At 45.7% G+C, this 23,536-nt stretch overlaps 1 protein-coding gene across 3 annotated transcripts in view; it reads right to left on the reverse strand.

Annotated features, from left to right (window-relative positions):
* Window positions 1-23,536, reverse strand: part of OCRL (OCRL inositol polyphosphate-5-phosphatase) — a 1,330,750-nt gene that overhangs the window by 1,064,104 nt on the left and 243,110 nt on the right. For all 3 annotated transcript variants that reach the window (XM_069612980.1, XM_069612981.1, XM_069612979.1), the window contains 2 exons: window positions 5,321-5,441; window positions 5,095-5,235 (listed from right to left, as the gene is read on the reverse strand). In XM_069612980.1, the coding sequence (XP_069469081.1) occupies window positions 5,095-5,235; window positions 5,321-5,441 (262 nt within the window). The remainder of the gene's footprint in view (window positions 1-5,094; window positions 5,236-5,320; window positions 5,442-23,536) is intronic.

Genomic DNA, 23,536 nt, shown 5'->3' on the forward strand with positions numbered 1-23,536 from the left:
TTTAAATTGAGTAGCAATATCCCTGAGATAGATGGGGATGCAGATTGTAATCAAACATCCATAATTCAGATGACACAAATAGCTTGGCAAATGTTTGTCTGTTTTAATGCAAGTAACTAAAACAGGGAGTGCCACGAACATCAGCAATCGCTCGATACTCAACTCTCAATCATTTCATAAAAAAGCTGGGTTCTGAAACCCAAAATTGGTCACATATGACGTGTTGACCTGCGTCATTACCAACGTCATCCTACGTGGCAAACTTCTAAAATCTATCTGTAAGCGGGATTGGATCTAAGTGGATAACTAAGAATAGGTGTTATATCTGTATAGAGTAATGAAGAGGCATAATTGGATACTTATCAGGTGAGGCAACTAAGCCCTCCCTTCAAAATGGCCACTATGAACGTCACTAAATGTACAACATCCTATCGGCTACACAAACTATAGGACCCCCAACTACGTGGTCCTCTACAATTGGTTGGCTACTAACCCCAGTCAGTAACTTTCCACCTACGTGAGCAGCATGCAGACTGAACAACCAGGTGAGGGTGACCTTGTCTTGATACCAGCTTCCCACCAATTAAAAGTACACTCCATCATCACCTCAATGGTTCAGTGTCAATTAGTGTTTGAAGTTAGCCTCGAGTCTGTACTGTTCTCTGAGATTTTGTAAGGAATATGGGTACGGTCTGGCTTCCGTGCGTAGGTGTGATCTCCTCATGCGTCCAACTTTCTTCCATCACGTGAATGGACACCACGATTTGAACCTTTCTGTGTATTTGATTTTATTCTCCAATGGTCCTCTGACATCTTTTGTTTTCACTTGACCTTCTTGAACAGAAGCTTCTGTTCTTTCACGTTAATTGTATCTAATGTCAGCCAATTCTAGTTTTATAGTTCTGATAAGACCATGGCTCTTTGGCTCATCCAACTCTTAGCTGAAATATATTCTGTTTAATTCAATTGCTTTTGTAACTGTGACACTGAATGTGAGGCTTTCCTCGTTGCTCAAGACTGCTATATACGTAGTGGAAGATTCATTCTTTGTTCAATCAATATGTATCTATAAAGGTATCTATGTATATATTGGTGCTTGCCGCAATCTATTCACTATAATCATCATTTTGCTAGCTTCATGATTGCTTTGCTGCTTGCGTTTCATTGCATCTGCACACGTTTAAACTAACTATGCATCTTCATCATGTTTTATCATGTTTATGGCATAAGTCTCTTCATCTTGATCCCAAGATGTCACTTATCCTTGGTACTTCTTTATTCTTCATAAATCGTCACCATTCATCCTGGTCATTCAGTTTCTTTGTTTCATCAGGAATCACATTTAAATGGCCATCATATTGTCTTGAATGTAGGTATGGTTTCCTTAATGGATACTTCACTTCTCATATTCTCTTAGGTATAGGTATTCATATGGGTACTGCACAGAGTCGTTGCTCTCTTTCTTGCTTTCTTTTTGGTGTAGTATATGTCACATACTTTGGTTCATACTTCTCAGGTAATGTAGACGGGTAGGTGGAGTAGGGGTACTTTGCTCCTCCTCTACACTCCCCCCTCTGGGTGATTTATCGACCACTCTCACATCGTCTTCTATCCCTAAACATCCTGGTCTGAAGAATTGCCTCTAGGGGACCCATATTTTTATGACTCCCTTCAGGCATCCAGCTGACTTCACATGCTCATCCTTGTTCCATGTCATGAGTGTGCACTGTCCACTTGGACTGCAGTAGATCCATCTTGGGTGGTGGCTGAGGCCCTTGGCTGTGAGGCATTCCTGAGGGATGATAGTTGATCTAGGTGCCTGTCCATAAAGTCCACAAAACATGACATCCGCCTTAAAATCTTATTAAACTCTTCAGGAGTATAATCACATGAAGGTGGGAAACCAGACATGATCGGGGTGGACTGAGAGGGAGTTTGGTTTTTGTGGTGCATAGCCCCTGAGAGAGTGTCTACAGGGGGGTAGATCTACAGCCTGTGCATGCTCTTGGAGGCCAAAAGGTGTTAACATTTCAGTTTCAGTGACCTAGCCTTAAGTAGGGAGACACTGACATGTTTTTTGATGAGCTCTTGCATCTTCAGCGTTTGCTTGGGGGATGCTGATGCACCTTTTGCTGCCTATTTTTCGGCGCGTGAAAGGAGGGCCTTGTGTGCAGTGTCTGAACCGAGCTTGGGGTCCAGTTTCAGAGGCCTGTCATGGGACGAAAGCATACGCGATGGCCCAGAGGACAGAGAGGAACCTGAGGCTTTCTTCGTGGACACGCCATGGGCTTCGACGCTCAACTGTATTGTCGAAAGTCGGCCGTGGGATATGCGTTTAGTGTTCTTGGGCTTATGTGTGCTCTGGTCACCGGTTGTCTTCTCCATCACAGTGCCGCCGGCATGCTCATTGGAGTCGGGGGCCTCCACTTGGGGTTCCAACGAACCCCACTCACCTTCAGCATCACTAAGGACCCCGATACTGCCCTCGCTGGAGTCTTCCGTTACATCTATGGCGGCCTTGGCGCACATTGCGTGAGCGGCCCAGCATCTGATGTGCCGGTCCCTTAGCATTTTCAGTCGAAAAATATTTACAAGATTTGCAAACTTTTTCAGGGTGATCCCTCGGGAGACAGTAATTGCACACTCAGTGTGTGTCCTTTCACAGAAAATTTAAAGGGAGTTTTGTCCATTATTTACTTTAAGGGCAGATTGGTGAGTAAAAGGGAAAGGGGATGGCAGAATATACATTCTCTAAAGAGGTCAGTATGAAGAACCTCCCCGCTCTCTCCCTACGGTAAGGTCAAGAGCCCAAAAAGGCCTGTGTAGGCTGTGTCTGGTCGTCGATCAGTCAAGTAGTCGACGATGAGGTTGCCCGTCAACAGCCGTCGAGCAGTCTGTTGGCCATGCGGCGTAAGCAAACAATAAGGAAAGAAAGAAGAGTCGACAAGTAAACCTTCAACTAATTAAAGGCATCAGCCTGGAACAGTACTCTACGTTTGCAAACAACTTCAATGGCTGAAAAAAACAATCTGAGGGACCTTGGTGCGTAAAGGACCATGGGTACAGCACACATCACACTAGGGATAGTATTACTAACACGCCCTGTCAACGTCCGTTTTTGAGTCCCAAAAACAAATCTTGTAATACTACGCAACTACTACTAGATGTCAGACTATGCTGAGCATATGATCTAAGCAGATCCACAAGCTCCAGAAATATTTATATAGTGGGCCTTTACCCACAAAAAGAAACATTGGCTAGCCTACTAGTGCAAAGCAGCCAGACAGACTAGGCATTTAGATGAAAGAAGCACTGGCAAGCATACGAGTGGTGCACAGGATTTAATCATCACCATGATCTAATCCCAATGGACAACAGAACGCAACTCGCAGTACTGCGCTACTGTTAAAATGCCAGCCCAAATGCTGGCTACCCAAACCTTTTACAGCACTGCACTGCTCTCAAGCTAGGTCTGCACTTTAAATAATTCATAGTCGTGTCATAAATACATATGAATCATGCATATGGCATTCTGGAACAAGGGTTACATCGATCTGTAGCCCCTAATTGGTAAAGGTCCAACCTCAATTCAGTCAACATACTAACAATAGAACAGGAAAAGTTAAAATCCCTAAAACACTGGGACTTTGCTTCTTTGCAGTCCCGAGCTCTGGAATGCTTTCAGCCTATCTTTAATAACACAGCACACCACTTGCTATTGATAAGCCCCTGAAAATTGAGCTGCTTAAACAAACCTTCCATGACCGACTAGCACCGCAACATGCAAGATGGTGAGCCCACTGTGCATCTTATCCAGACTCAAATTGTTCACAATCGGAGATAAAGTCTGAAGTTCCTGTCCGCATTACCAATCAGGGGACGAACTTAAACCTGCTCTACTGACCACAACAACCATATGTTCTGCATTTTGTGTTTGAACGGCACATTTTAACATAAGGTCACCGCTCCAAATTGCTGTAGCATTTAAACACTAACAGGCCAATATAGATTTAACTGCAGCTTTCTTTACAAACATCTGCACAGAGCAATAATGGTGCCCATTCATAGATAACAGCTTTCATTCTCTGGTTCCTACGATAGCTCTGGCGTGAAAGGACAATCTGCGGCAATCTGATGTTGAAGGCTGCTAACCATTCTTCATGTACATTCCAAAGTTATCATACACCTTTCTTCCAATCAAGCTCTAGTGATTAAAAACATCTTGAATGTAAATTTTGTACGGGGTGCCACAAACGCTATACAGCAACTCATGAAAGCGCTGTGACTATAATAATTCAGTTCAAATGCCGGGCCAATCAGTTTCTTTGAAGGAAATTTGAATGGAAACCTTTCAGTATTAATCTCGTGATTATTCATGTTACATGATTTCACTTGGATATCTTTTGTATGTCGTCATTAACGCACACGGTTGATTGTGGTGGAGGATCCATTCAATGAATAATGCGACGAGCTAGGAATCCGAGCAACAAAATATTGGAAGAAATTATTTGTAAAATACTATATACGGTATACATTTAAAATTGTCATGATTGATATATCAAATAAATGATGTTGTAGTGATTCAGCATCATAAGCTAGAGATGTGTGATTGAGGGCAATTACTTTTGTTATAAGCATTGTGTACTGTACCACAAGTCCCTGACACCTTCAGACCACTGTTTCTTTAGTTTCAACAAGGAGAGTTCCAGGGAGCAGACACTCAAAGATTCCAGGTTGCCTCTATCAGTAAACCACTGTTTTGTATGGCCTACGGGTAAATCATGATAGAATTTGTGATGTGTGCACCACATTCCTTTAGACATAGATCTGCTTGGTTACAACCACGTTTGGGAAAAGATCAGCGAACCTTCCTGGGGGTGTGATCAAAAAGGTTACAAAAAGCAGTATTCAACACATTAATGCATGCTTTGAGGAAACACAATCTTACTCAAGTTCTTTCTGGCTCATGCAACAAACTGAAGTATAAAACTCTATATCAAATGTATAAAGCAGAGATAGGTGCAAGTGAGCAGGGATGAAATCATTGAGCTTAAGGACACTTCAGGTTACTCACTGACACTTCAGGTTACTCACCTGTATCCATGAATATTCACATATTCACTCTCTCTCTTTGCCATGACGTGTTTGATTAAACCCTCTCTTTGCCCAGACTGCGTGCTGGGGACAAAAAGCTTCTTCATTGTGCCTGTTGGCTGCTCTCTTTCTCTGATTATCCTGGAAGATGATGGGGTTCTCGTTAAATTGAAACAACTGGGAATAAGCAAACATAGTAATGTGGCATGAGGCACAATTTACTTACGGGCGTTGTATTGGCGGCGGAGGTGGGGGTGGTTCTCGATGAAAACCAGTTTGCTGATTTTTTAAGTTTCTTTTGGTCTCCATGCTCATGCTGCTAAAGTGATCCTCAAAACCTACAAAACCTGTATAGGAAATAACAAAGTTAACATCTTAAATATACAAAAGGCACAGGTGGTGTTACAAACCCAGATATTCTCTAAATCATTCCAATACATACTTGGCCCCACACTTATTTTATGTAAACATACACTTATATGTCAAGAATGTGATAGAAATAAGACACTACAAAATATTTAAGTGGTTCAAAGAAAAAGATTAGACACAATTGTGGCCTTAGGAGAAGAAACCAAACATTGCAAAATGGCTGCCTGTAAAAAAAAAAAAAACCATACACCATTATTATTTAATTTGTAATGCTTTCTGTTGAGTAACAGCCTGGATTATATCCGGAAAATGGTCTCATAAAATATTTCGAGAACATCAACATTGGCAATTGAAAACGGGTTGATTCTTCACAAGTTTGTTAGGATACCCTGGAGAGACAGGAAACTGCTGGTTAACATTGGATTTACATAAATTGGGCAATATTCTAGATTTTAAATTCCTTACACTTGTACAGTTCAATTTCTGGATACCTAATCCTGCAACGGATTTTAAAGAACGGGGGCATTATCCACCAATTTCCCTGCATATTTCAGATTTAGAGATGTTGGTGTGATTATTTGCAGCACAGCTGTAAACAATTGGAATACAACCGATCCATAAAAATAAATTTGGGTTTATGGAAAGACAATACACATCAGATATGAGAAAATTCTTCATTGTCATTTACTTCCATCATAACTTTCCTCAACAGTGTCAATGCCGAAAAGCATTTGACAGAGCAAGTTGAGATTTAGCTATTCTATACACCTCAAGGTGTTGGCTTTGGGCTAGATTTGTAAGCTGTTTTATGAGATTGTATGGTGAATGATCGAATCTCAGAGGCTTTTCCCTTGTGACAAGGTACAAGAAAAAAGGGCTTCACTCTCACTCTTTAAACCTAGTGATGACACCCTTAGCAATTGTGCTAAGCGCTAAGAACTCCACAGTATACAATCAGATTCCTCGATGTCGAACGTCCTTCCACATGCCAACAATATGTTTATTCTCCTCTCTATGTCAAATGTCTTTGCCCCCAGCTTACTTTCTCTGTTTAAGGAATTCTGTAACATTTTATATGTTAAAGGTCATTTCTAAAAAACAAATGTGTGCTTGCAGTCCTGTGGCATGTCATATGGCGATTTCGAATCATTTACCATGACATTAAAGTTATTAGAAAGGTTAATTGTTGGGCAGCGTGGCGTGTGGCCAAATGAAGCATTGTTCAGTGCAGTTAGCTCTGTGAATAATCCCAGAATACCAGTACAATTATCCTGAAAAGTGGAAACAATTTCTATTTTTAACGTGATACTGGTGAAGGAAGCAATCCTCTACTGGTAGAAGAAGAAACGTCCCAATGAGACATTCCAGAGGGAGGAAAGAACAAGTTACTTAGCCCTGGTAACGTTCTTTCGACTGGATGTTCCTCCAACGTATTCCTCATCTTTGACATGTAATGTTCAGCTTCAGCTGCCTCGGACATTTTTTTCGCCAGAGAGTGCGATGCGTCGATGGTGTTGAGTTGATGTTCCTCAAAGGCCTCTGTCGATGGTGATGTCATCGGAGAGCATACAGAGCACGTGCGGTGCCGTTTGCCTCCGTTCGGTTTTTCCTCCTTCCCATGCAGCAGAGGATTCCCATAAATATGGGCATGACGGTACTGAACCTTGGTGGAGCGGAAGATGTAATAGCATGGGAAATTCTACAGAGGGGTAGGATGGGAGGGCGATGAGGAATACGTTGGAGGAACATCCAGTTGAAAGAAGGAACAAGTTCCTTACCTATAACTGTTGTTCTCCAGCATGGGTCTGGCATGGATTCACATGCAAGTAACAAAAAAGTGCCACAACAAACAGCTACCCACCTATACACGCATTAGATGTGCTTGGTTGTAAAAAGTGCTACTTAACATGTCGGTCAATAGATCCAGGCATAGAAAATAGAGATGAACATTTTAATCAATATATATAAAAACATTTGGAACATTTTCCATGTAAGACAATAGACAAAAATGCATTTTGATAACGAACAAAGAAAGAATATCACATAAAAAACAAACTCATGTGACGGTCATGTTTTTCAATAATTGAACGGAACCACAAATTTCATAGAGTGGCAACATTGTGATGTTAGTAATAATGTGTGGTAAACACATAATGATTTTTATAATCTTTAAATGATAATTGCTAGTCCTTGACTCCGTCGACACAGAGGAATGTGTTTCTGGGAAACAGTGATGATGCTTGGAGAAAATCTATAGCCGATTTTAACCGCTAATAGAAGTATACTGATCCCGTCTTCAGGACGAAAGATGGTGGCATCGCATCAATAGTGTCAAAATTGCGAGTGAGGAACCGTCAGGTAACTGTTCTTGTTATAACAATCTAAAAACCAAGAGGCACAACAAACGGCGAATTGGTAACGTAAAAATATAAAACCAAATTTGAAGGTGACATATCTCTATTTGAGTGCACTTACAACTTCTTGCACTAACCTTTCAATTGCTTTGATAGCGTGTATGGTCGCGAATAGAGAGAATGATTTAACCAAATTCGGCTTCTATCACTGTGTAGATAAACAGTGACTGGAGCTGAAATAAACAAAAAATGCAAGTGCCTTTAGGGGACTTTACACTTTACAAGATATTTCTTATTATTTTGCCTGTAAGTGAATTAGTGTTTATTTTCATGAGTATCATGCAAGATTCAGCACATTAGTACATTATTTGTATTTGAAAGTGCTCGTACGCCAATCAGTGCATATTTGCCACTGATGTAGCAGTGGTGTCATGCCGGCACCTAAACTGTGCGACCCTAGGGCCAGCATGTGAAAAAGATGTTATTAACCACATGCAGAAGCGACTGGCATTTAGATGACATATTGTAAATAAATACCTCGTATTGATGATTCCAGCTACGAGGCGGTTGCAAGTCTGAACGCTTGACCAGTGTGTTGTTTAGCATTTCATGATGTCGGGCTGTATCAGAACGGAAAGTTAGATATTTTTACCGGACTTCATGTTAAGTCTGAGAAACTTAGAGCAAGTGAGCGTGCTGTGGCTTCGCTTACCTTCTGTTAATGTTAGCGTTGTTAAATCAAAACCCACTTTTCGATTCGGTGTAACTGGACGCCGTGTTGGATCAAAAATGAATCAACGGTTATCGTATCCAGAAGTGTTTTGAAAGAGCCTCTGTAAGCAACTAGACCGCAGTTTCCAAGTTATTTTTCAAGCCTGAGCAGCCATCTTTAAGTAGAAAAATGGCCGATCATTAGCAGCAACAAAAGGTGAAACATATAGATATGTCGAGCTCACGGGATGCCGCTATTTCATCAACCACTCGCATAGCCGTGTATACCGTTACTACAGAGTATCACTATAATGGCATGAGGGCCAAAGAAAACGAAATTTAAAACGTTTTTTTAACGGAAGTATCCGAGGTGTAAGGGCAAAACAGCCCAGGGTATTATTGCATACATGCACACTGAGAACCAAAAATGTTACAAAGATGCAAAATTGTTTTCTAGGGCAACCGCCCAAAGTGTAAGAATGAAGATACACAAGGTGAATATAGCAAGGATGCATGCATAACAGCGAGCACATATATCTCTGGATATAGATGAATATCAAATATGTTTCGAAAATTTGAACGGAATAAATTGATAGATGTTAAATCATGTGTGCAAATTTATGGCGCATAGAAAGGGAACTTGCTAAGTCGTAAAAGATCATTTTCGGAGGAACAGGCTCCACTCAATTCCAACATTTAGGCCTGCTTGTACGGTGTTTAAATTATAGATCCATTTCTGTTCTAATTGTTTCAGCTTCCGATCCCGGTCTCCACCTCGAGGGTGGGCCGGCACTGTTTGAATAATGTACCATTGTATATCTTTGGCGGTATGTTTAGCCTTCAAAAAATGGGATACCAGAGGTTTATCGGGAACTGAATTCTTTACCCAAGAACGGTGTTCACAAATGCGCTGTTTAATGGGTCTCTTAGTCTTGCCAATATACATCAAGCCGCATGTACATGTAATAGCGTAGATGGCCCACGGTGTGTTACAATTTGTGAAGTTATTTAGATACCAGGTGCGGCCGTTGAGAATAACGGACTTGATGTTTTTTGTCAAATCGCAAACTGAACAATTCCCACATTTAAAGTGACCGCTAACTGGTGGTAGCTGCCACAGTGTTGTTTGTTGGGGAGTATGTAGTTTTTGCGGGATTCTGTAAGTATGGACTAACTTATCACGCAAATTTGGCATGCGCTTAAAGGCAAACGTGGTTTGTGGATGGAAAAATCTTCGGTTTGAATTAGAGGCCAATTTTTTAGAATGCAGCGACGCAGGTCGTTGCTAATAGGTGAGTACGTAGAGACACATGTTATTTTGTCTTCTTGGACCTTTATTTGTTTCTCTAGGCAGTCAGATCTATTGATATTACGTGCTCTTTTCATAGATCTTCGGATAATGTGAGATGGATACCCGCGTTCTTTTAACCTGAGAGATAGATTTTGACTGTTAGTGTCAAATTCTTCTTTTGTCGAACAATTGCGCCTAATCCTCAAGAATTGTCCGTACGGTAAATTTTCGCGTAGGGATTGTGGATGAAAACTTTTGAATGACAGAAGAGTATTTTTGTCTGTTGGTTTCTTGTATAAGGTGGTGTTAAGATCACCAGTGGGTGTTTTGTAAATTACCAGATCTAAGAAGGCTATTTGTTTAAGATCGAAGTTCATTGTGAATTTAATGCATGGATCTCGAGAATTTATCCATTGTAGAAATTCATGCAAGGAAATTGCATCGCCTCGCCACAACATGAATACATCGTCGATGTAACGATGCCAGGCCTTTATTTGTGTTTTAAATGGGTTGCTCTCATGGTATACTGATTCTTGTTCTAGGTTGTCCATAAATAAGTTTGCTAGGTCTGGAGCAAAAGTTGCACCCATACTGGTGCCATGGAGTTGTTGATAATAGGTGTCTTCTACCATGAAGAAATTATTCACTAAGGCAATTTTGATGCATTCACAGATGAAATTTGAGTGCACAGATCGATCGTCTCTTTTTTCCAAGTATGTATGATTGATTTCAATGCAACGGAGTTGAGGAATACTTGTATAAAGGGATTCTACATCTAGAGTGACCAGAATGTCACTGAGTTCTGAAGTGAGATTATAGATGATTTTTATCATGCAGGTGGTATCTTGCACATATGATCTCATCTTGAGAACGAACGGTCTAAGAAAGAAGTCTGTATAGATTGACAGTGGTTCTAGCAAAGAACCGATGGCAGCAACCGGGAGGGTTGAGGGCGTTCTTATGAATCTTAGGAAGACAGTATAAAGCCAGAGTAGTGGGGGCTCTTATAGTGAGAAACGATTTTTCGTTATCGTCAATCCAACCTTTGGTGTGAGCATGAAGGAGGAGACTACTAATCTAGTTGAAGAAGAAGTTACTTACTGCTGGTAACGTTCTCCAGCATGGGGTCTGGCATGGATTCACATGCTCATGAATATTCCCCGTCGTCAGGCTGGGAATCCTCGGTAAAGAAAAAAATCAGTATCAGTTTTGTTTCTGATCTGTCTTTCTTAGTAGTAAACAATCACTGATCTCTGGGTCATACTGCCCACAGCCAATGACTGCCCTCTCCCTAAGCCTCTCCCCTGGCAGCCATCCTCAGATTTGGTAGCACGTAAAGTGGCAGTATGACCAAGTGAAGAGCCGCAGAGGGGAAGGAGGGAGGGTTCGCATGTGAATCCATGCCAGACCCATGCTGGAGAACAACAGTTACAGGTAAGTAACTTGTTCCTTCTCCAGCATGGGGTCTGGCATGGATTCACATGCCCATGAATATAAGAATACACAGCAGTACACACATGCACAACCACGGGAGGTGGCAAAAGGCTCAACATTAAGCATTACATAAACTCAACATCAAGCAACTCTTACCTCCTCACCAGGCCCACCTTCAGGCGAACAGATTGCATAGCACTGCTTGGCCGACTCTGGACTCCTCCCTGGAATCCTGGTTGACGCAGTAGAATCTTGTGAAGGTGTGCGTCGACCTCCACGTAGCAGCCCTGCAGATGTCCAGCAGGGGCACACCAGACAAGAACGCCATAGTAGCCGCGATCGCTCTGGTCGAATGGGCTCTCGGACGGCCGGGCAACGGTCGGTTGGCCAACCGATGACAGTGCATGATGCAGCCGGAGAGCCATCTGGAAATGGAAGCCTTCGAGAGAGCCGTCCCTTGGTTCACAGGTCCAAAGTTCACAAACAGCTGTGATGTCTTTTGAAAACTCTTCGATCGGTCCACGTAGAACTTAAGAGCTCTAGCTACATCCAGCGAGTGCAAAGTCCTCTTGGCCGGCGACGAAGGCGACGGAAAGAAAACTGGCAACACCAAGGGCTCGTTAAAATGGAAGTCGGACGGCACCTTGGGCATGAAAGAGGGGTGCATCCTCAGCACCACCCTTGTATCGTGAAAAGTCAAGTATGGAGGCTTGCAGGATAGGGCTTGAATCTCTCCCACGCGTCGTGCGGAGGTGTTGGCCACAAGGAACTCTGTCTTCCACAACAGGAACTTCAACAGAGCCGAATGCAAGGGCTCGAATGGCGGCCCCATGAGCCTGGCCAGCACCACGTTGAGCTCCCACGCCGGGGCTGGAGCCCTCACCGGCGGGAAAGATCGGAACAGTCCCTTCATAAATTCCTTCACCAGTCGATGAGACCACTAGGACGGCCGTCCTGTAGTTCTGGTGTATCAGTAGATCGCTGCCAGATGTATCTTGATGGAAGAGTGAGCTAGTCCAGCTTTGGCCAGCGTCAGTAGGTATGGTAGCACTTGAGGTGCCGTAATCCGTAGAGGGTTGATCTTCTGTGCACGGGACCAGACAGAGAACCTCTTCCACTTATGTCTGTAGCACTTGAGAGTTGAGGACGCCCTGGCCTTTGCAAGAACCTCTCTGCAGTCAGCCGGGATATCGTACCCTCCAAACTCTAGTATTGCAGGAACCAGGCCTGCAAGTTCAGCGACTCCGGGTTGTGATGAAGAATGGCCCCTCCCTCTCTGGAGAGAAGATCTGCATCCGTCGGCAGCTTGACTGGTGGGGACGCTGAGAGGTCCAGAAGGTCCGGGAACCAGATCTGTCTCGGCCATGCCAGTGCGATGAGGATCATCCTGCACTGGGACCTCTTGAGCTGGCTGATGAGTCGAAGTGCAGCGGCAACGGAGGAAACGCATACAGGAACAGGCCGTCCCAGGGGAACGAGAAAGCGTCGGCCATGCTCCTTGCTGGGGAAACCTGCTGGCGAACCTCTGGCACTTGAATTCGCCGCTGTCGCTAACAGGTCGATCTGGGGTTTGCCCCATCGTTGGAAGAGCCGATCCACTTGATCCTGGCATAGTTTCCACTCGTGGCACGAGCGCAGCTCCCTGCTGAGTGAGTCGGCAATGGTGTTTTTTATTCCTGCCAAATGGAAGGGAACCAGAGACATCCCCTGGGCGACGGCCAAGTGCAACAGATCCTGGGCCTCCTTGGATAGGGCTGGGGATCTGGTGCCACCCTGCTTCCGGATGTAGAACATCGTGGTGGTGTTGTCGGTGAAGATCCTCACCACCTTGCCCTTGAGGGACGGGAGGAACGACTTGAGTGCCCAAAACAAGGCACAGAGCTCCAAGATGTTGCTGTGGAGAGACCTCTCCTCCTGGAGCCAAAGGCCTCTTGCGTAGAGATCTCTGGTGTGCGCACCCCATCCCTCCAGGGATGCGTCCGTCGTCACCGTCTCCTGATGTGCCAGGGTCTGGCAGTCCGTGCCCGCCATGAGGTGTGCACGGGTGCCCCACCACTGAATCGCCCGACGGAAAACCTCGTTGAGCGGGATCCTGTCTTCGAAGCTGCCCGCCGCTTGTATCCAGCGGGCGTCGATGAACTCCTGTAGAGGACGCATCCGTAGCCTGCACAGGCGCACTAGGTAGATGCATGAGGACATCATTCCGAGGAGGGACTTGATGGATCTCACCCTGGCCACGTCCGTGGCTCGCAGGCGCTGCACCTTGCCTAAGATAGCCTTCGTCCTTTCCACCGACGGAGATGCCAATCGTTCCACTGTATCGAGCTTCGCTCCCAGAAACAGTGCCATCTGCCACGGAACCAGATGGGATTTCGGGTAGTTGATGGAGAAACCCAGCTCCATGAGTAAGCGGACGGTCTTCGCCGTGTGCTCGACGGCGAGTTCTCTTGTCCTTGCACGGATGAGCCAGTCGTCCAGGCAGGGGTAGACGTGGATCCCCTGCAGGCGCAGCTGCGCAGCCTCTGGTGCTAGGCACTTGGTGAACACCCTGGGTGCCGACTTCAATCCGAATGGCAGAGCTCTGAATTGGTAGTGGCGTCCTTGAACTACGAATCTGAGGAACTTTCGGTGTCCATTTAGGATGGGGATGTGGAAGTAAGCATCCTCCAAGTCCAATGACGATAGGAAGTCGCCCTCCTCCAGCTGTCCCAGCACGTGCAGGAGAGTGACCATCCTGAACTTCTGTGCCTTGATGTATTTGTTCAACCGACGTAGGTCCAGGATGGGGCGCCAACCGCCAGTCTTCTTTCTGACGAGGAAGTATTTTGAGTATACTCCGGAGCCCCGAGCCTCTTGGCGACGAGCTTGATGGCACCTTTCTTGAGCATCACCTTTACCTCCAACAGCAGCTGAGGGACGCAATTTTCCTTCCTGGCCACAGGAGGAATGCAGGGACACTGGAATTCGAGAGTGTGCCCGTGGGCCAGGGCATCCAGCACCCAATGGTCGGTGGAGATGGACTCCCACACGCTGACAAACTTCGCCAGCCGGCCTCCCACCGGGGTGCTTTGGTGGGGGCCCAACGCTATGGCCGGTTCAATCTTGCTTGGAGGCGGCCTTGGCCTCCTTGGCGATGATGACGAGATCCACCTTGTTTGCTGCGACCTCTGTAGGCCTCCTGGGACGAGGAGCGGGCCGCCTTGCGGTACGTAGAGGAACCACCGCCTGATCCCATTGAGGCCCCCTGTCTGCCTTCGGCGCTCCGAAAGGGCCATCGTTGCTGAAGGACTCCCAGGGCTCGGGCCGACTCTGTGTCGGCCTTGATGGCCCGCAGCGACTCATCCACCGTTTTCCCAAACAGGTTGTTGCAATCGAACGGCATGTCCGACACCCTGGTCTGCACGTCCTGACCTCCGTGCATATGGTTTGGATCGCCATCAAAATGGCCGTCGAGTTGTCCTGAGGCTCGGGCAATGGCTGTGACGGGAGGGCTGGCCGCTCCTCCACAGGGGCCTCGTCGGCGCCACCGTCGCCATTTTCGACCACCTCTTCGGGATCTCTCCCGTGGGATTGTACCTTCTCGAACCTCTCGTTGAGGCTCTTCACGGCCTCCACCAGCTCCTCCTCAGAGGCTGAATCCATGTCTGTAATGGCCACCGGCCCCCCCTCTTTTTCCACCAGGGTCTTAAAGGGGGTCTTGTCGATGGGCTAGAAAGAGGATTCCCTCTGCGGTGGCAGGGAAACTCTTCGCCAGGGTCGCCGCGACACCCTCGATAGAGGCCTTAGCCGGGTGAATCAAGGCCTTCACCAGCTTGGGCGCACTTGAGGCCTTCACCTTGGGGGGGTCACCGCCTCGCTCCCCCTCGGCTGAATCCTTCAAGACCGACTGGGGCCTCTCCAGAAGCTTACCCGGGTTCTCGGATTTCCTCTTCCCCGAACCAGAGCGTTGGCTCATGGTTGATGGTGCCGGGGAAGGTGCGCCCTGCCTGGCAGCCGAAGAGCCCGACCGTTCGGTGCTCCCGGTGCCCGCGGACTCGCAGTGCTTAGCCTTCTGTGGGGCCCCCGTCGCCGGGGCGCCCTCACAGGACTTAGAAGACCGCTCTGACCTTTTCTTCTTCTCACCTGCTGGGCCCTTCTCCAGCCAGCTGGCGAGGCGGGAACAACGATCCCTCATGGTCCGTTCCGATAGGTTCTTGCAGAACGCACAGTCCTTCTCCACGTACGTCTTGTCCTCATGAAGGCAGTAGAGACATCTTGAATGCTCGTCCTCCTTGAAAACATTCTGTAACCCGCATCCAGGGCAGTTCCTGAACAGCTTGGATCCGGGCGTCGAGCTACCCTTGTCCTGGGCCACGTCCATGGTAGGTCTCAGATCTTCTGGAATCCTCCAAGAAGCGTCACTCGACGAAAACTTCACCCTTGAGGGGCATAGGAAATTCTGAAATGGGTCCCCGTTGATCGGAAGAAGAAATGGTGGAGCTTGAGGCTTGATTTAACTGAAAAATGAGAAAATCTCCTTGAAAAAAGCGCAAAAAACGCAGCAGAAGCTCGAGAGCTATAGCACGAGGACTCCCAAAACTTGAACGTGCGGTAAAAATTTGGGGATGGCTGCCAGGGGAGGGGCTTAGGGAGCGGGCAGTATGACCCAGAGATCAGTGATTGGTTACTACTAAGAAAGACAGTCAGAAACGAAACTGATACTGATTTTTTCTTTACCGAGGATTCCCAGCCTGACGACGGGGAATATTCATGAGCATGTGAATCCATGCCAGACCCCATGCTGGAGAACGTTACCAGCAGTAAGTAACTTCTTCTTCAAATAGATTGTGTCCTCCAAAGTATTCCTCATCTTTGACAGACTCCCAAAGCAGTGTGTTTGATTGGAGGAGGGTGTAGAATTCTATATATTACCCACTTTCAAAGTACTGCTTTGACAAAAGCAAGATCTTGAGAATGGGAAGCATCCAGAGCATAATGTTTTGTAAACATGTGTATTGATGACCACGTTGCAGCATCACAAATATTATTAGGAACTCCCCTTTGAAGGGCTGTAGATGTGGCCATGCCCCTGGTGGAATGAGCTCGTAAACCTTCACAAGGGTCTTTCCCTGCAAGCCTGTAGCACTCAGAAATTGCCAAAATTATCCACCTAGGTAAGGTCTGTTTGGTAACAGCCTGACCTAGTTTGTTTCCTGTAATCCCTACGAACAACTGATCATAAAACCGTATTTTGGATGTTCTTGAAATGTAAAAGTGTAACGCTCTTTTAGAATCTAACCTATGAAGTCTTTCCTCCTCCTTACCAGGGTGCGGTGGAGGGTAGAAGGAAGGTAGGACAATTTTCTGGTTTAAATGACAATCCAAAATGATTTTCAGTAAAAATGCTTTTACTTTTAACACTTTATTTTCAATATATTGAATAGGAACACAATACAGCAACAACCAATCATAACAATAGAATAAAACCTAAGTGTACCAAGCAACTGGTTAACAACAACAATGGACTATCCAACCACATCTAGTTAATGAAACTAAAGAAAAGAAGTATAGAAGGAAGAAAGAAAAAGAAAAGGAAAACAGTTTAGGAATAAAGAACCAAAATACAATATTTTCAACAAACATTCCTATTAATTATGGAAGTATCACACAACTACTCTGTAGAGGTAATGTAATCATTTAGCAATAGTAGCAACCATGCCCAGAGAAAATACCGCCCAGATTAAATTCCTGCATCATCCGTAAACCTCAAGGAAACTTCCCCATATGTCCCAGAACTTCTCAATGTCTCCTGCATTTTTATAGATGGCTTTCTCGTAGGTTGAAATAGTGAGAAGCTTTTCCACCCAGTCATAGACATTGAAGGAGCTGCTTGACTTCCAAGATCTCAATATAATCCTCTTGGTGACCATGCAGGCACGGAGCAACCAGGTTTTCCTGCCAAAGGAGATTTCATCCATCATAGATACATCACCCAGAATCAACAAAGAGGCAGTCAAGGGTACTGTACAGCTCCAAACCAAGCCTAATCTCTCACATATACTTTCCCAGAACTTCATTGTCTTTGGACAAAACCAAATTAAATGACTGAGGGAGCCTCTTGCGCTTCTGCATTTCCAGCAAAGCTCATTCTCCAAAGGTTGCCTCCTGAATAACTTTACGGGTGTCCAGTAAGATCTTGTTAGGCAGAATCCTGTGCAGTTCTCTCTGTACCACAAAGATTTAGTTGGTAGCTGTGGCTAAGCAGTCAGACGTATCTCAAGAGGGAGATGAGCAGTATTCAGGGTTTACACATTAGGGCTTCAGTGCTATGGAACAAGGAAACACTCACCAAAGCTTGGTATCAAAAAGAATATATATATTTATTTTATACACTCTGATGTTCACACACAAATCACTATTATTAAAGCAAGTTAAATCAGTCAAGAAAAGTATACACAACTCCCTATTTAAATTGTAGACAACTTTGAGCAAGAGTGAAAACAGCAAAACGGCACAGTGAAAACCAAGCAGAAAAACAATTTCTCAAAAGGGAGGGAAAGGACAAGTCATACAGGTTTAGGCACTTTAACACACCAGCAACACTTCCCAAGTAGATTGTGAACAAGTTAGGCAAGGCAGTACCTTAGCATATACAATACTGAGGTGAATACGGAGCAAAATGGCACTTCACAAGTTTAAAAAGGGGAAAGAAAAAGGTGGTTATAAGAGGTAGGTGCACCAACACATTTCTAGGTGAGAAGCAATCTAGAGAAGGCAGTTGTAACAGATTTAGCCAAAGTCAATAGGCCTGTGCCAGAGTCAATGGTTCAGGGCAATGTGCCCAGGATCAAACTATTCTAGTAGCTGCAGTCAAGTCTTTGTTTAACGATTCGAAAAGGCGGTTGCAGAAGGTGAAAGACAATGCTAGATGATAGGGGCGGCCATCCCAGTAGGTAAGTAAAGGATTTAAAACACCTTTAGCGATACCCAACGAAATGGGAGGCCTGGCGGAACAATGTACCTTTAAGGTAGAAGAGGCTCCTGTGGTGGTGGTAGTTCATGGCAGTTCCTGCAGTTCGGGGAGATCCAGCAGAGGACGAGAGGCTCGTGTCGTGGAGGAAGGTTTGAGTTACTGCACTGCCCAGGGATGAAACCAGCCGCGGTGCTGCCAAAACGAATAAAAGGTACGCTCCTTTAAATCGCAGTCCTGGTGGACGGGTGCCTGGCTATCCGGTCTCCGAGTGCAGGGCACTGGCAATTCGACCAAGGCAGGTCCTGGAAGGCGATTGGCGAATTGTTTGGCCCCACCAGCTCAAGGGAAGAAGACTTGCAGAGGAAGATCTTCTCAAGTCTTTGGAGAAAAGTGGTGAGGATCTGCAGCAGGGCTTCACAGGTGGTTCAGTCATTGCAGATGTCTTCAGCTTCTCTCCTCTTCGGTTTCTTAGTTCCAGTGGCGACGTCTTGTCATCCAGTCCTCAGAACCCTGCTTTTATGCAGCAAGACCCCCATTCATACAGCCTAGCTGTCACTCACACAGTGGGGTGGCTCTCCTGGCGGGAGAACCCCCCCAGCCTAGCAGGGCAGAATGTGACTTGGGTTGCATAGGCATCCCTGTCCAGGGTGCCTATTCCCCCTCCCACCCATCCCGTCTACCCCAGACTCAGTGGCGCCGAGAGGAGGGCCTCTGTGCAGAAGCCTGCCAAAAGGATGAACAAAGGATCCCAAACCTGGGTTAGGATTATAGAGAAAGACACGAGAAAGAAATATTATTAAAGTTCTGGCAATTAAAACCTACTGGAGTAAAGTTAATATTAAAATATACCGGCGGTATGTTGGAGGCTGTCGGTAAAATTGGTAGCCTCGAACAATGGGAAAATCCCATAGGGAAATATTCGCGGTCGAATATTTACGGTAGTAACCACTGCCACCAGCCAGAAACTTTTGAGAGAGGGACTGTACGGTACCCCCTCGAAAATGAACACTAGGGAAAAACTATTAACCCTTTCCAGTACTTCCATAGTAAGATGGGTTGTACTGGTTTAGTTCATAAGTATTGACTAGTAAAGTCAGTCAATGGGGACTTTACATGCCTTGGGAGACAGTAGTCAGTCCCAGGGTATGGAGTCTATGTTTGGGGGTTGCTACGACACCCCTGTGGTACGGCACAGAGGGTGCTGTGTACCACACATGTTAAACAGATGATTCCTATGAGGGTGAGAAAAACCCCATAGACCATAAGCACACCAGATAGCCTAAAACACACACTAGCAATCTGTCTAAGAGTGGGAAAAAAAGGGTCTCACTCTTAGCAGGAGAAAAAAAGAAACCCTTCAAATCCAGCAAAGCTGCCGGGGGACTCTATAGGTAAGGGAAATTAGTCTCAAGAGAATTCTCCCTAACAGATCTAAAGAGCAGTTTTGTCTGCGATGCTCTAAGACCCCAGTCCAGACTCATCAGGCAAGTATTTTCACAGCAACGTTGCCAGCATTTCAGATCAACATCTTCTCCCATCTTTTCTGCCCATATGGCTGGCAGCCTCGGATCTCCCTTGCGGTAAGATTTTAAGACTCTGTACATTGTAGAGGCAGGGTGAAGCACTTGAACATGTCTGTGGAGCTGACCAGACGGCATTCTGAGTTGCCAACTGAGGCACATCTAGACAGGCAGTAACAGTGGTCTTTAATTTCCTGTGTTCAGCGAATGTACAATCCGCCATGTTATATGTCTGAATTAGTTGTCTGTATGAGATCCAATTTCCCCCTTTAATTAGATCTTTAAGGTATTTTATGCCGTCTTAAACCATTCTGTCCAAAAGAAGACTTTACCTTGATATTTCAAAGCCGGGTTAAGCCAAATGGAGGCATCCGGGTGTAGGTAGGGTTCTACACCCATGCTTTTTGAAATTTCACACCAGCAATCCTGCAAAAATCCAGTTAATGGATTGGTCTCCTTCGATTGGTCTCCTTCGATTTTATATATCTTAATGGTCAGCAAGACTTTTGGATCCAGCTGGGATACTGCACCGCCCTCCCATGCCAGATAATGAGGTCGCTCTTTGTCTGAGTCAATGATCTTGCATAGATGGCGAGTGGAAAATGACAGATGGTAGTCTAAGTCTGGCAAGTTCATTCCTCCCTGCTTCAACGGCAGTTGCAGTTTCCATATTGCAAGCCTTGGTGGTTTAGCGTCCCAAATGAACTTTTGCATGATTCTGTCGATTTCATTAAAAATATGTCCTGGTATCATGATTGGAAGCATTGACAGAATATCATTTACCCGCGGTGCCAAATTAATCTTTATACAGTTAATTTTCCCCCATGTGGACAGTTTCAAAAGTGCCCATCTCACCAGGTCAGATTTGATTTTCGGGAGGATCATTGCAACATTTATTTTTGCTAACTTGGCCACCTCTGCACCGATCCAGATGCCCAGATACTTCATCTTTTCCATACACCATCTGAAGTGGAAACTAGCACATGTGTTTTGTTGACATAGAATAGCGATTGGGAGAATTTCATATTTGCTCCAATTAATCTTATAGCCCGAAACTACAGAAAACTGCAGAATGTCTCTCATCATGTGAGGTATGCAATTAGCAGGGTCCTGAAGGGCAACCAGTAGATCATCTGTGTAGAGCCAGATCAGGTTATTACGATCACTACCAATTATTGGTTGAAGATTGGCATCAGCTCTCAAACCTATCGCCAGCGGTTCCATAGACAAAATGAATAATAAAGGTGAGAGCGGGCAGTCCTGTCTGGTTCCCCTATGAAGTTTGAAAGCATCAGAAAATAGGCCATTCGTAAGCACACTTGCAGACGGGTTCCTGTACAATAACTGTACCCAACACAAAGTCCTGACCAAATTTCATTCCATCTAGGCACGAGAACAAGAAGGCCCACTCCACACGATCAAACGCCTTCTCAGCATCCAGCGAGATCACTGCATTGTCTACTAGCTGTTTGTGTCCTTTCTCAATCGATAACAACAGGCGTCTCATGTTGTCAGCCACAGCCCTACCAGTGACAAAGCCGACTTGATTTTCATGGACCAAAGTTGTTATTACTGTTTCCAATCGAACAGCAAAAATTTTTGCCAGAAATGTACAGTCGCAATTTATTAGGCTAATCGGCATGTAGTTCTCGTATCTGGTGGCAGATCTGTCTTTTTCTTTCAGGACTGTTATTAAAGCATGCTGCATCGTATCTGGCAATGAGCCGGTCTCAAAAGAGTAGTTGTAAACTTCGCATAAAAGCTGTAAAGCTGAATCAGGTAGAATTTTATAAAAGTTGCTAGGTAGACCATCCATGCCAGGTGATTTACCTACAGTAAGTTTTGAAATTGCCGGCTGTATAGCCTCAATTTAAAGGTCCCCTTCAAGACTTGCTGCTTGATCTTCTGACAGCTGATGTAAGTCACGTGAATTAAAGTTTTCCATCTCTGCTGTTTCACATGTCAGTTCAGATTCATAGTTTTTTTCATAAAAGTCACAAAATAATATGTTTACCCTTTTTGTTGTGTTTCCAGATAGTGATTATGAGCAGACGGACTGTCGGAAGCGGCCAGTAGCGTAAGCAGTGTGAGCAGGGAAAACTCTGTTGCAGTGCCTGGTGCGGCTGGACTGTCTCTCACTAGTCCTGCAGGTCCCCTCCTCTAACGGGGCGGACGCCGGTGCTAGAGGATCACAAGGACTGCGATTGCGACAGCGGACGGAGAGCTGAGGAAGAACTGCGCTTCTCCTTTCCCAGGGGAGCTGTGAACAGTGTTTTCCATACTATTGCCATCCTTAGGAGCATTGGGGAACCCCAGAATCTTGTGCCCATGACTCGGGTCGCGTAGGTACGGCTGTAAGACCGCGAGTTCGCTGCTCGTAGCTTTCCTACTTGCGGCGTGCTCATTACCTCAGCGTCTTCTTGCGAGGCTGCTGCTCTGAGCATGGAGCTTGGGCGGGTAGGCGGGGACTGGCCCGGGGGGCTTTTGAATGGTTGGAAAACTTCCTGTGTACACCTCGGCTTACCCTAATTTTTGGGCCTTCATTTCAGAGGCGTAGTGCCCTTGACTGAAGGGCCTAAACAGCATAGCTAATACAGCCAGCAGAAGCCCTTTTAGGAGTTCCCTGGTGGACTGCTTGCTTGCTGGCCTATTTATCCATCTAATTTGATTGTGTCTACATGCTTAGGCACTTTTCTTCTGTGCTGTTTATTGCTGTATATTGTATTACTGTCTGCTTTCAGCATCTGGTGTTGGTGCGGGTGTCCAGTCCTCTTTCTGTGGAGATTGCTGCTGCTTGTTTAAAAACTCCTTTTCCCGCGAAGCGGCCGCAGAGTCCGGACGCTGAGTCTTCGGGTCTTGGGACTCTTGGGCTGGCCGGCACCAGGCGTTCCGGTCTCTGCGGCCAGTATTGACTTGGAATACTTGAAACTTGGAACTTGTGGATTGTGGGAACGCGGTGCGAGTTTGCGACCACCAGCGACATTCTCTTGTTGCAGCGGAAGGAAAAAATAACAAATGGCAAATGCTTTGGGCCCCCGGACTCGCCTGAGAGGAAAAGCTGTTCCGAACCCGAGCACGATGCCGCCTGTGCGGAAATCAGTCCTCCAACTAACATTAGAACAATCAATGGTGAAACCATCACAGAGGATGTCAGTATCTTCACTGAGCTTGACTCATACGCACAATAAGGTAAGCCAAGTTACCCAGCCTGTACTATCAGTACAATAAACCCTCCCTGATACCCAACCTGACCTACCCTGCCCTTCATTACAAATTACAGACTATAACCTATTAAACTTGGCAATAACTACAGAAAACTCATCTCAGGCCATGCGGCTACTGGCGAATGCCCATATGCAAACACCCCCCTCGTGACTGAAATATCATTCACCTTACTGCGAGTCGATTTTGAGGAGTCTTATGGAGGACCACGCTCTGCACCGCCCTCTGTGTTCCTGGAGCCAGAGATGCCGAACGCTCTCTCGATGGAGGGCGGGGCTAGAGAGGGTGAAAATTGTGACCAGCAGGACGCCGATGCGATTGCATCCCTGGAGAAAGATGCGACTACGAGTCCTTTGATGCAATCGCCTACAAACCAGGGAATGACGAAAGAGATAGCGCTCACACTTCCTCCAAATGATGACACACCTTTGAGGCTACAACAACAAGTTACGCCCATTACCACGTCCATCAGCCATGACAATATTCAGTCACGAGCTACAAGCTCGCATGGTCCACCTCACTCACACAAAGACGAGGTAGTAGGTAGTCTCTTTTTCCCAGCAAATTGTGTAGATAATATTGCCCTGAT

The sequence above is a fragment of the Ambystoma mexicanum genome, chromosome 5p (assembly GCF_040938575.1).
Source record: "Ambystoma mexicanum isolate Mex_15411 chromosome 5p, UKY_AmexF1_1, whole genome shotgun sequence".
Taxonomy (NCBI): domain Eukaryota; kingdom Metazoa; phylum Chordata; class Amphibia; order Caudata; family Ambystomatidae; genus Ambystoma; species Ambystoma mexicanum.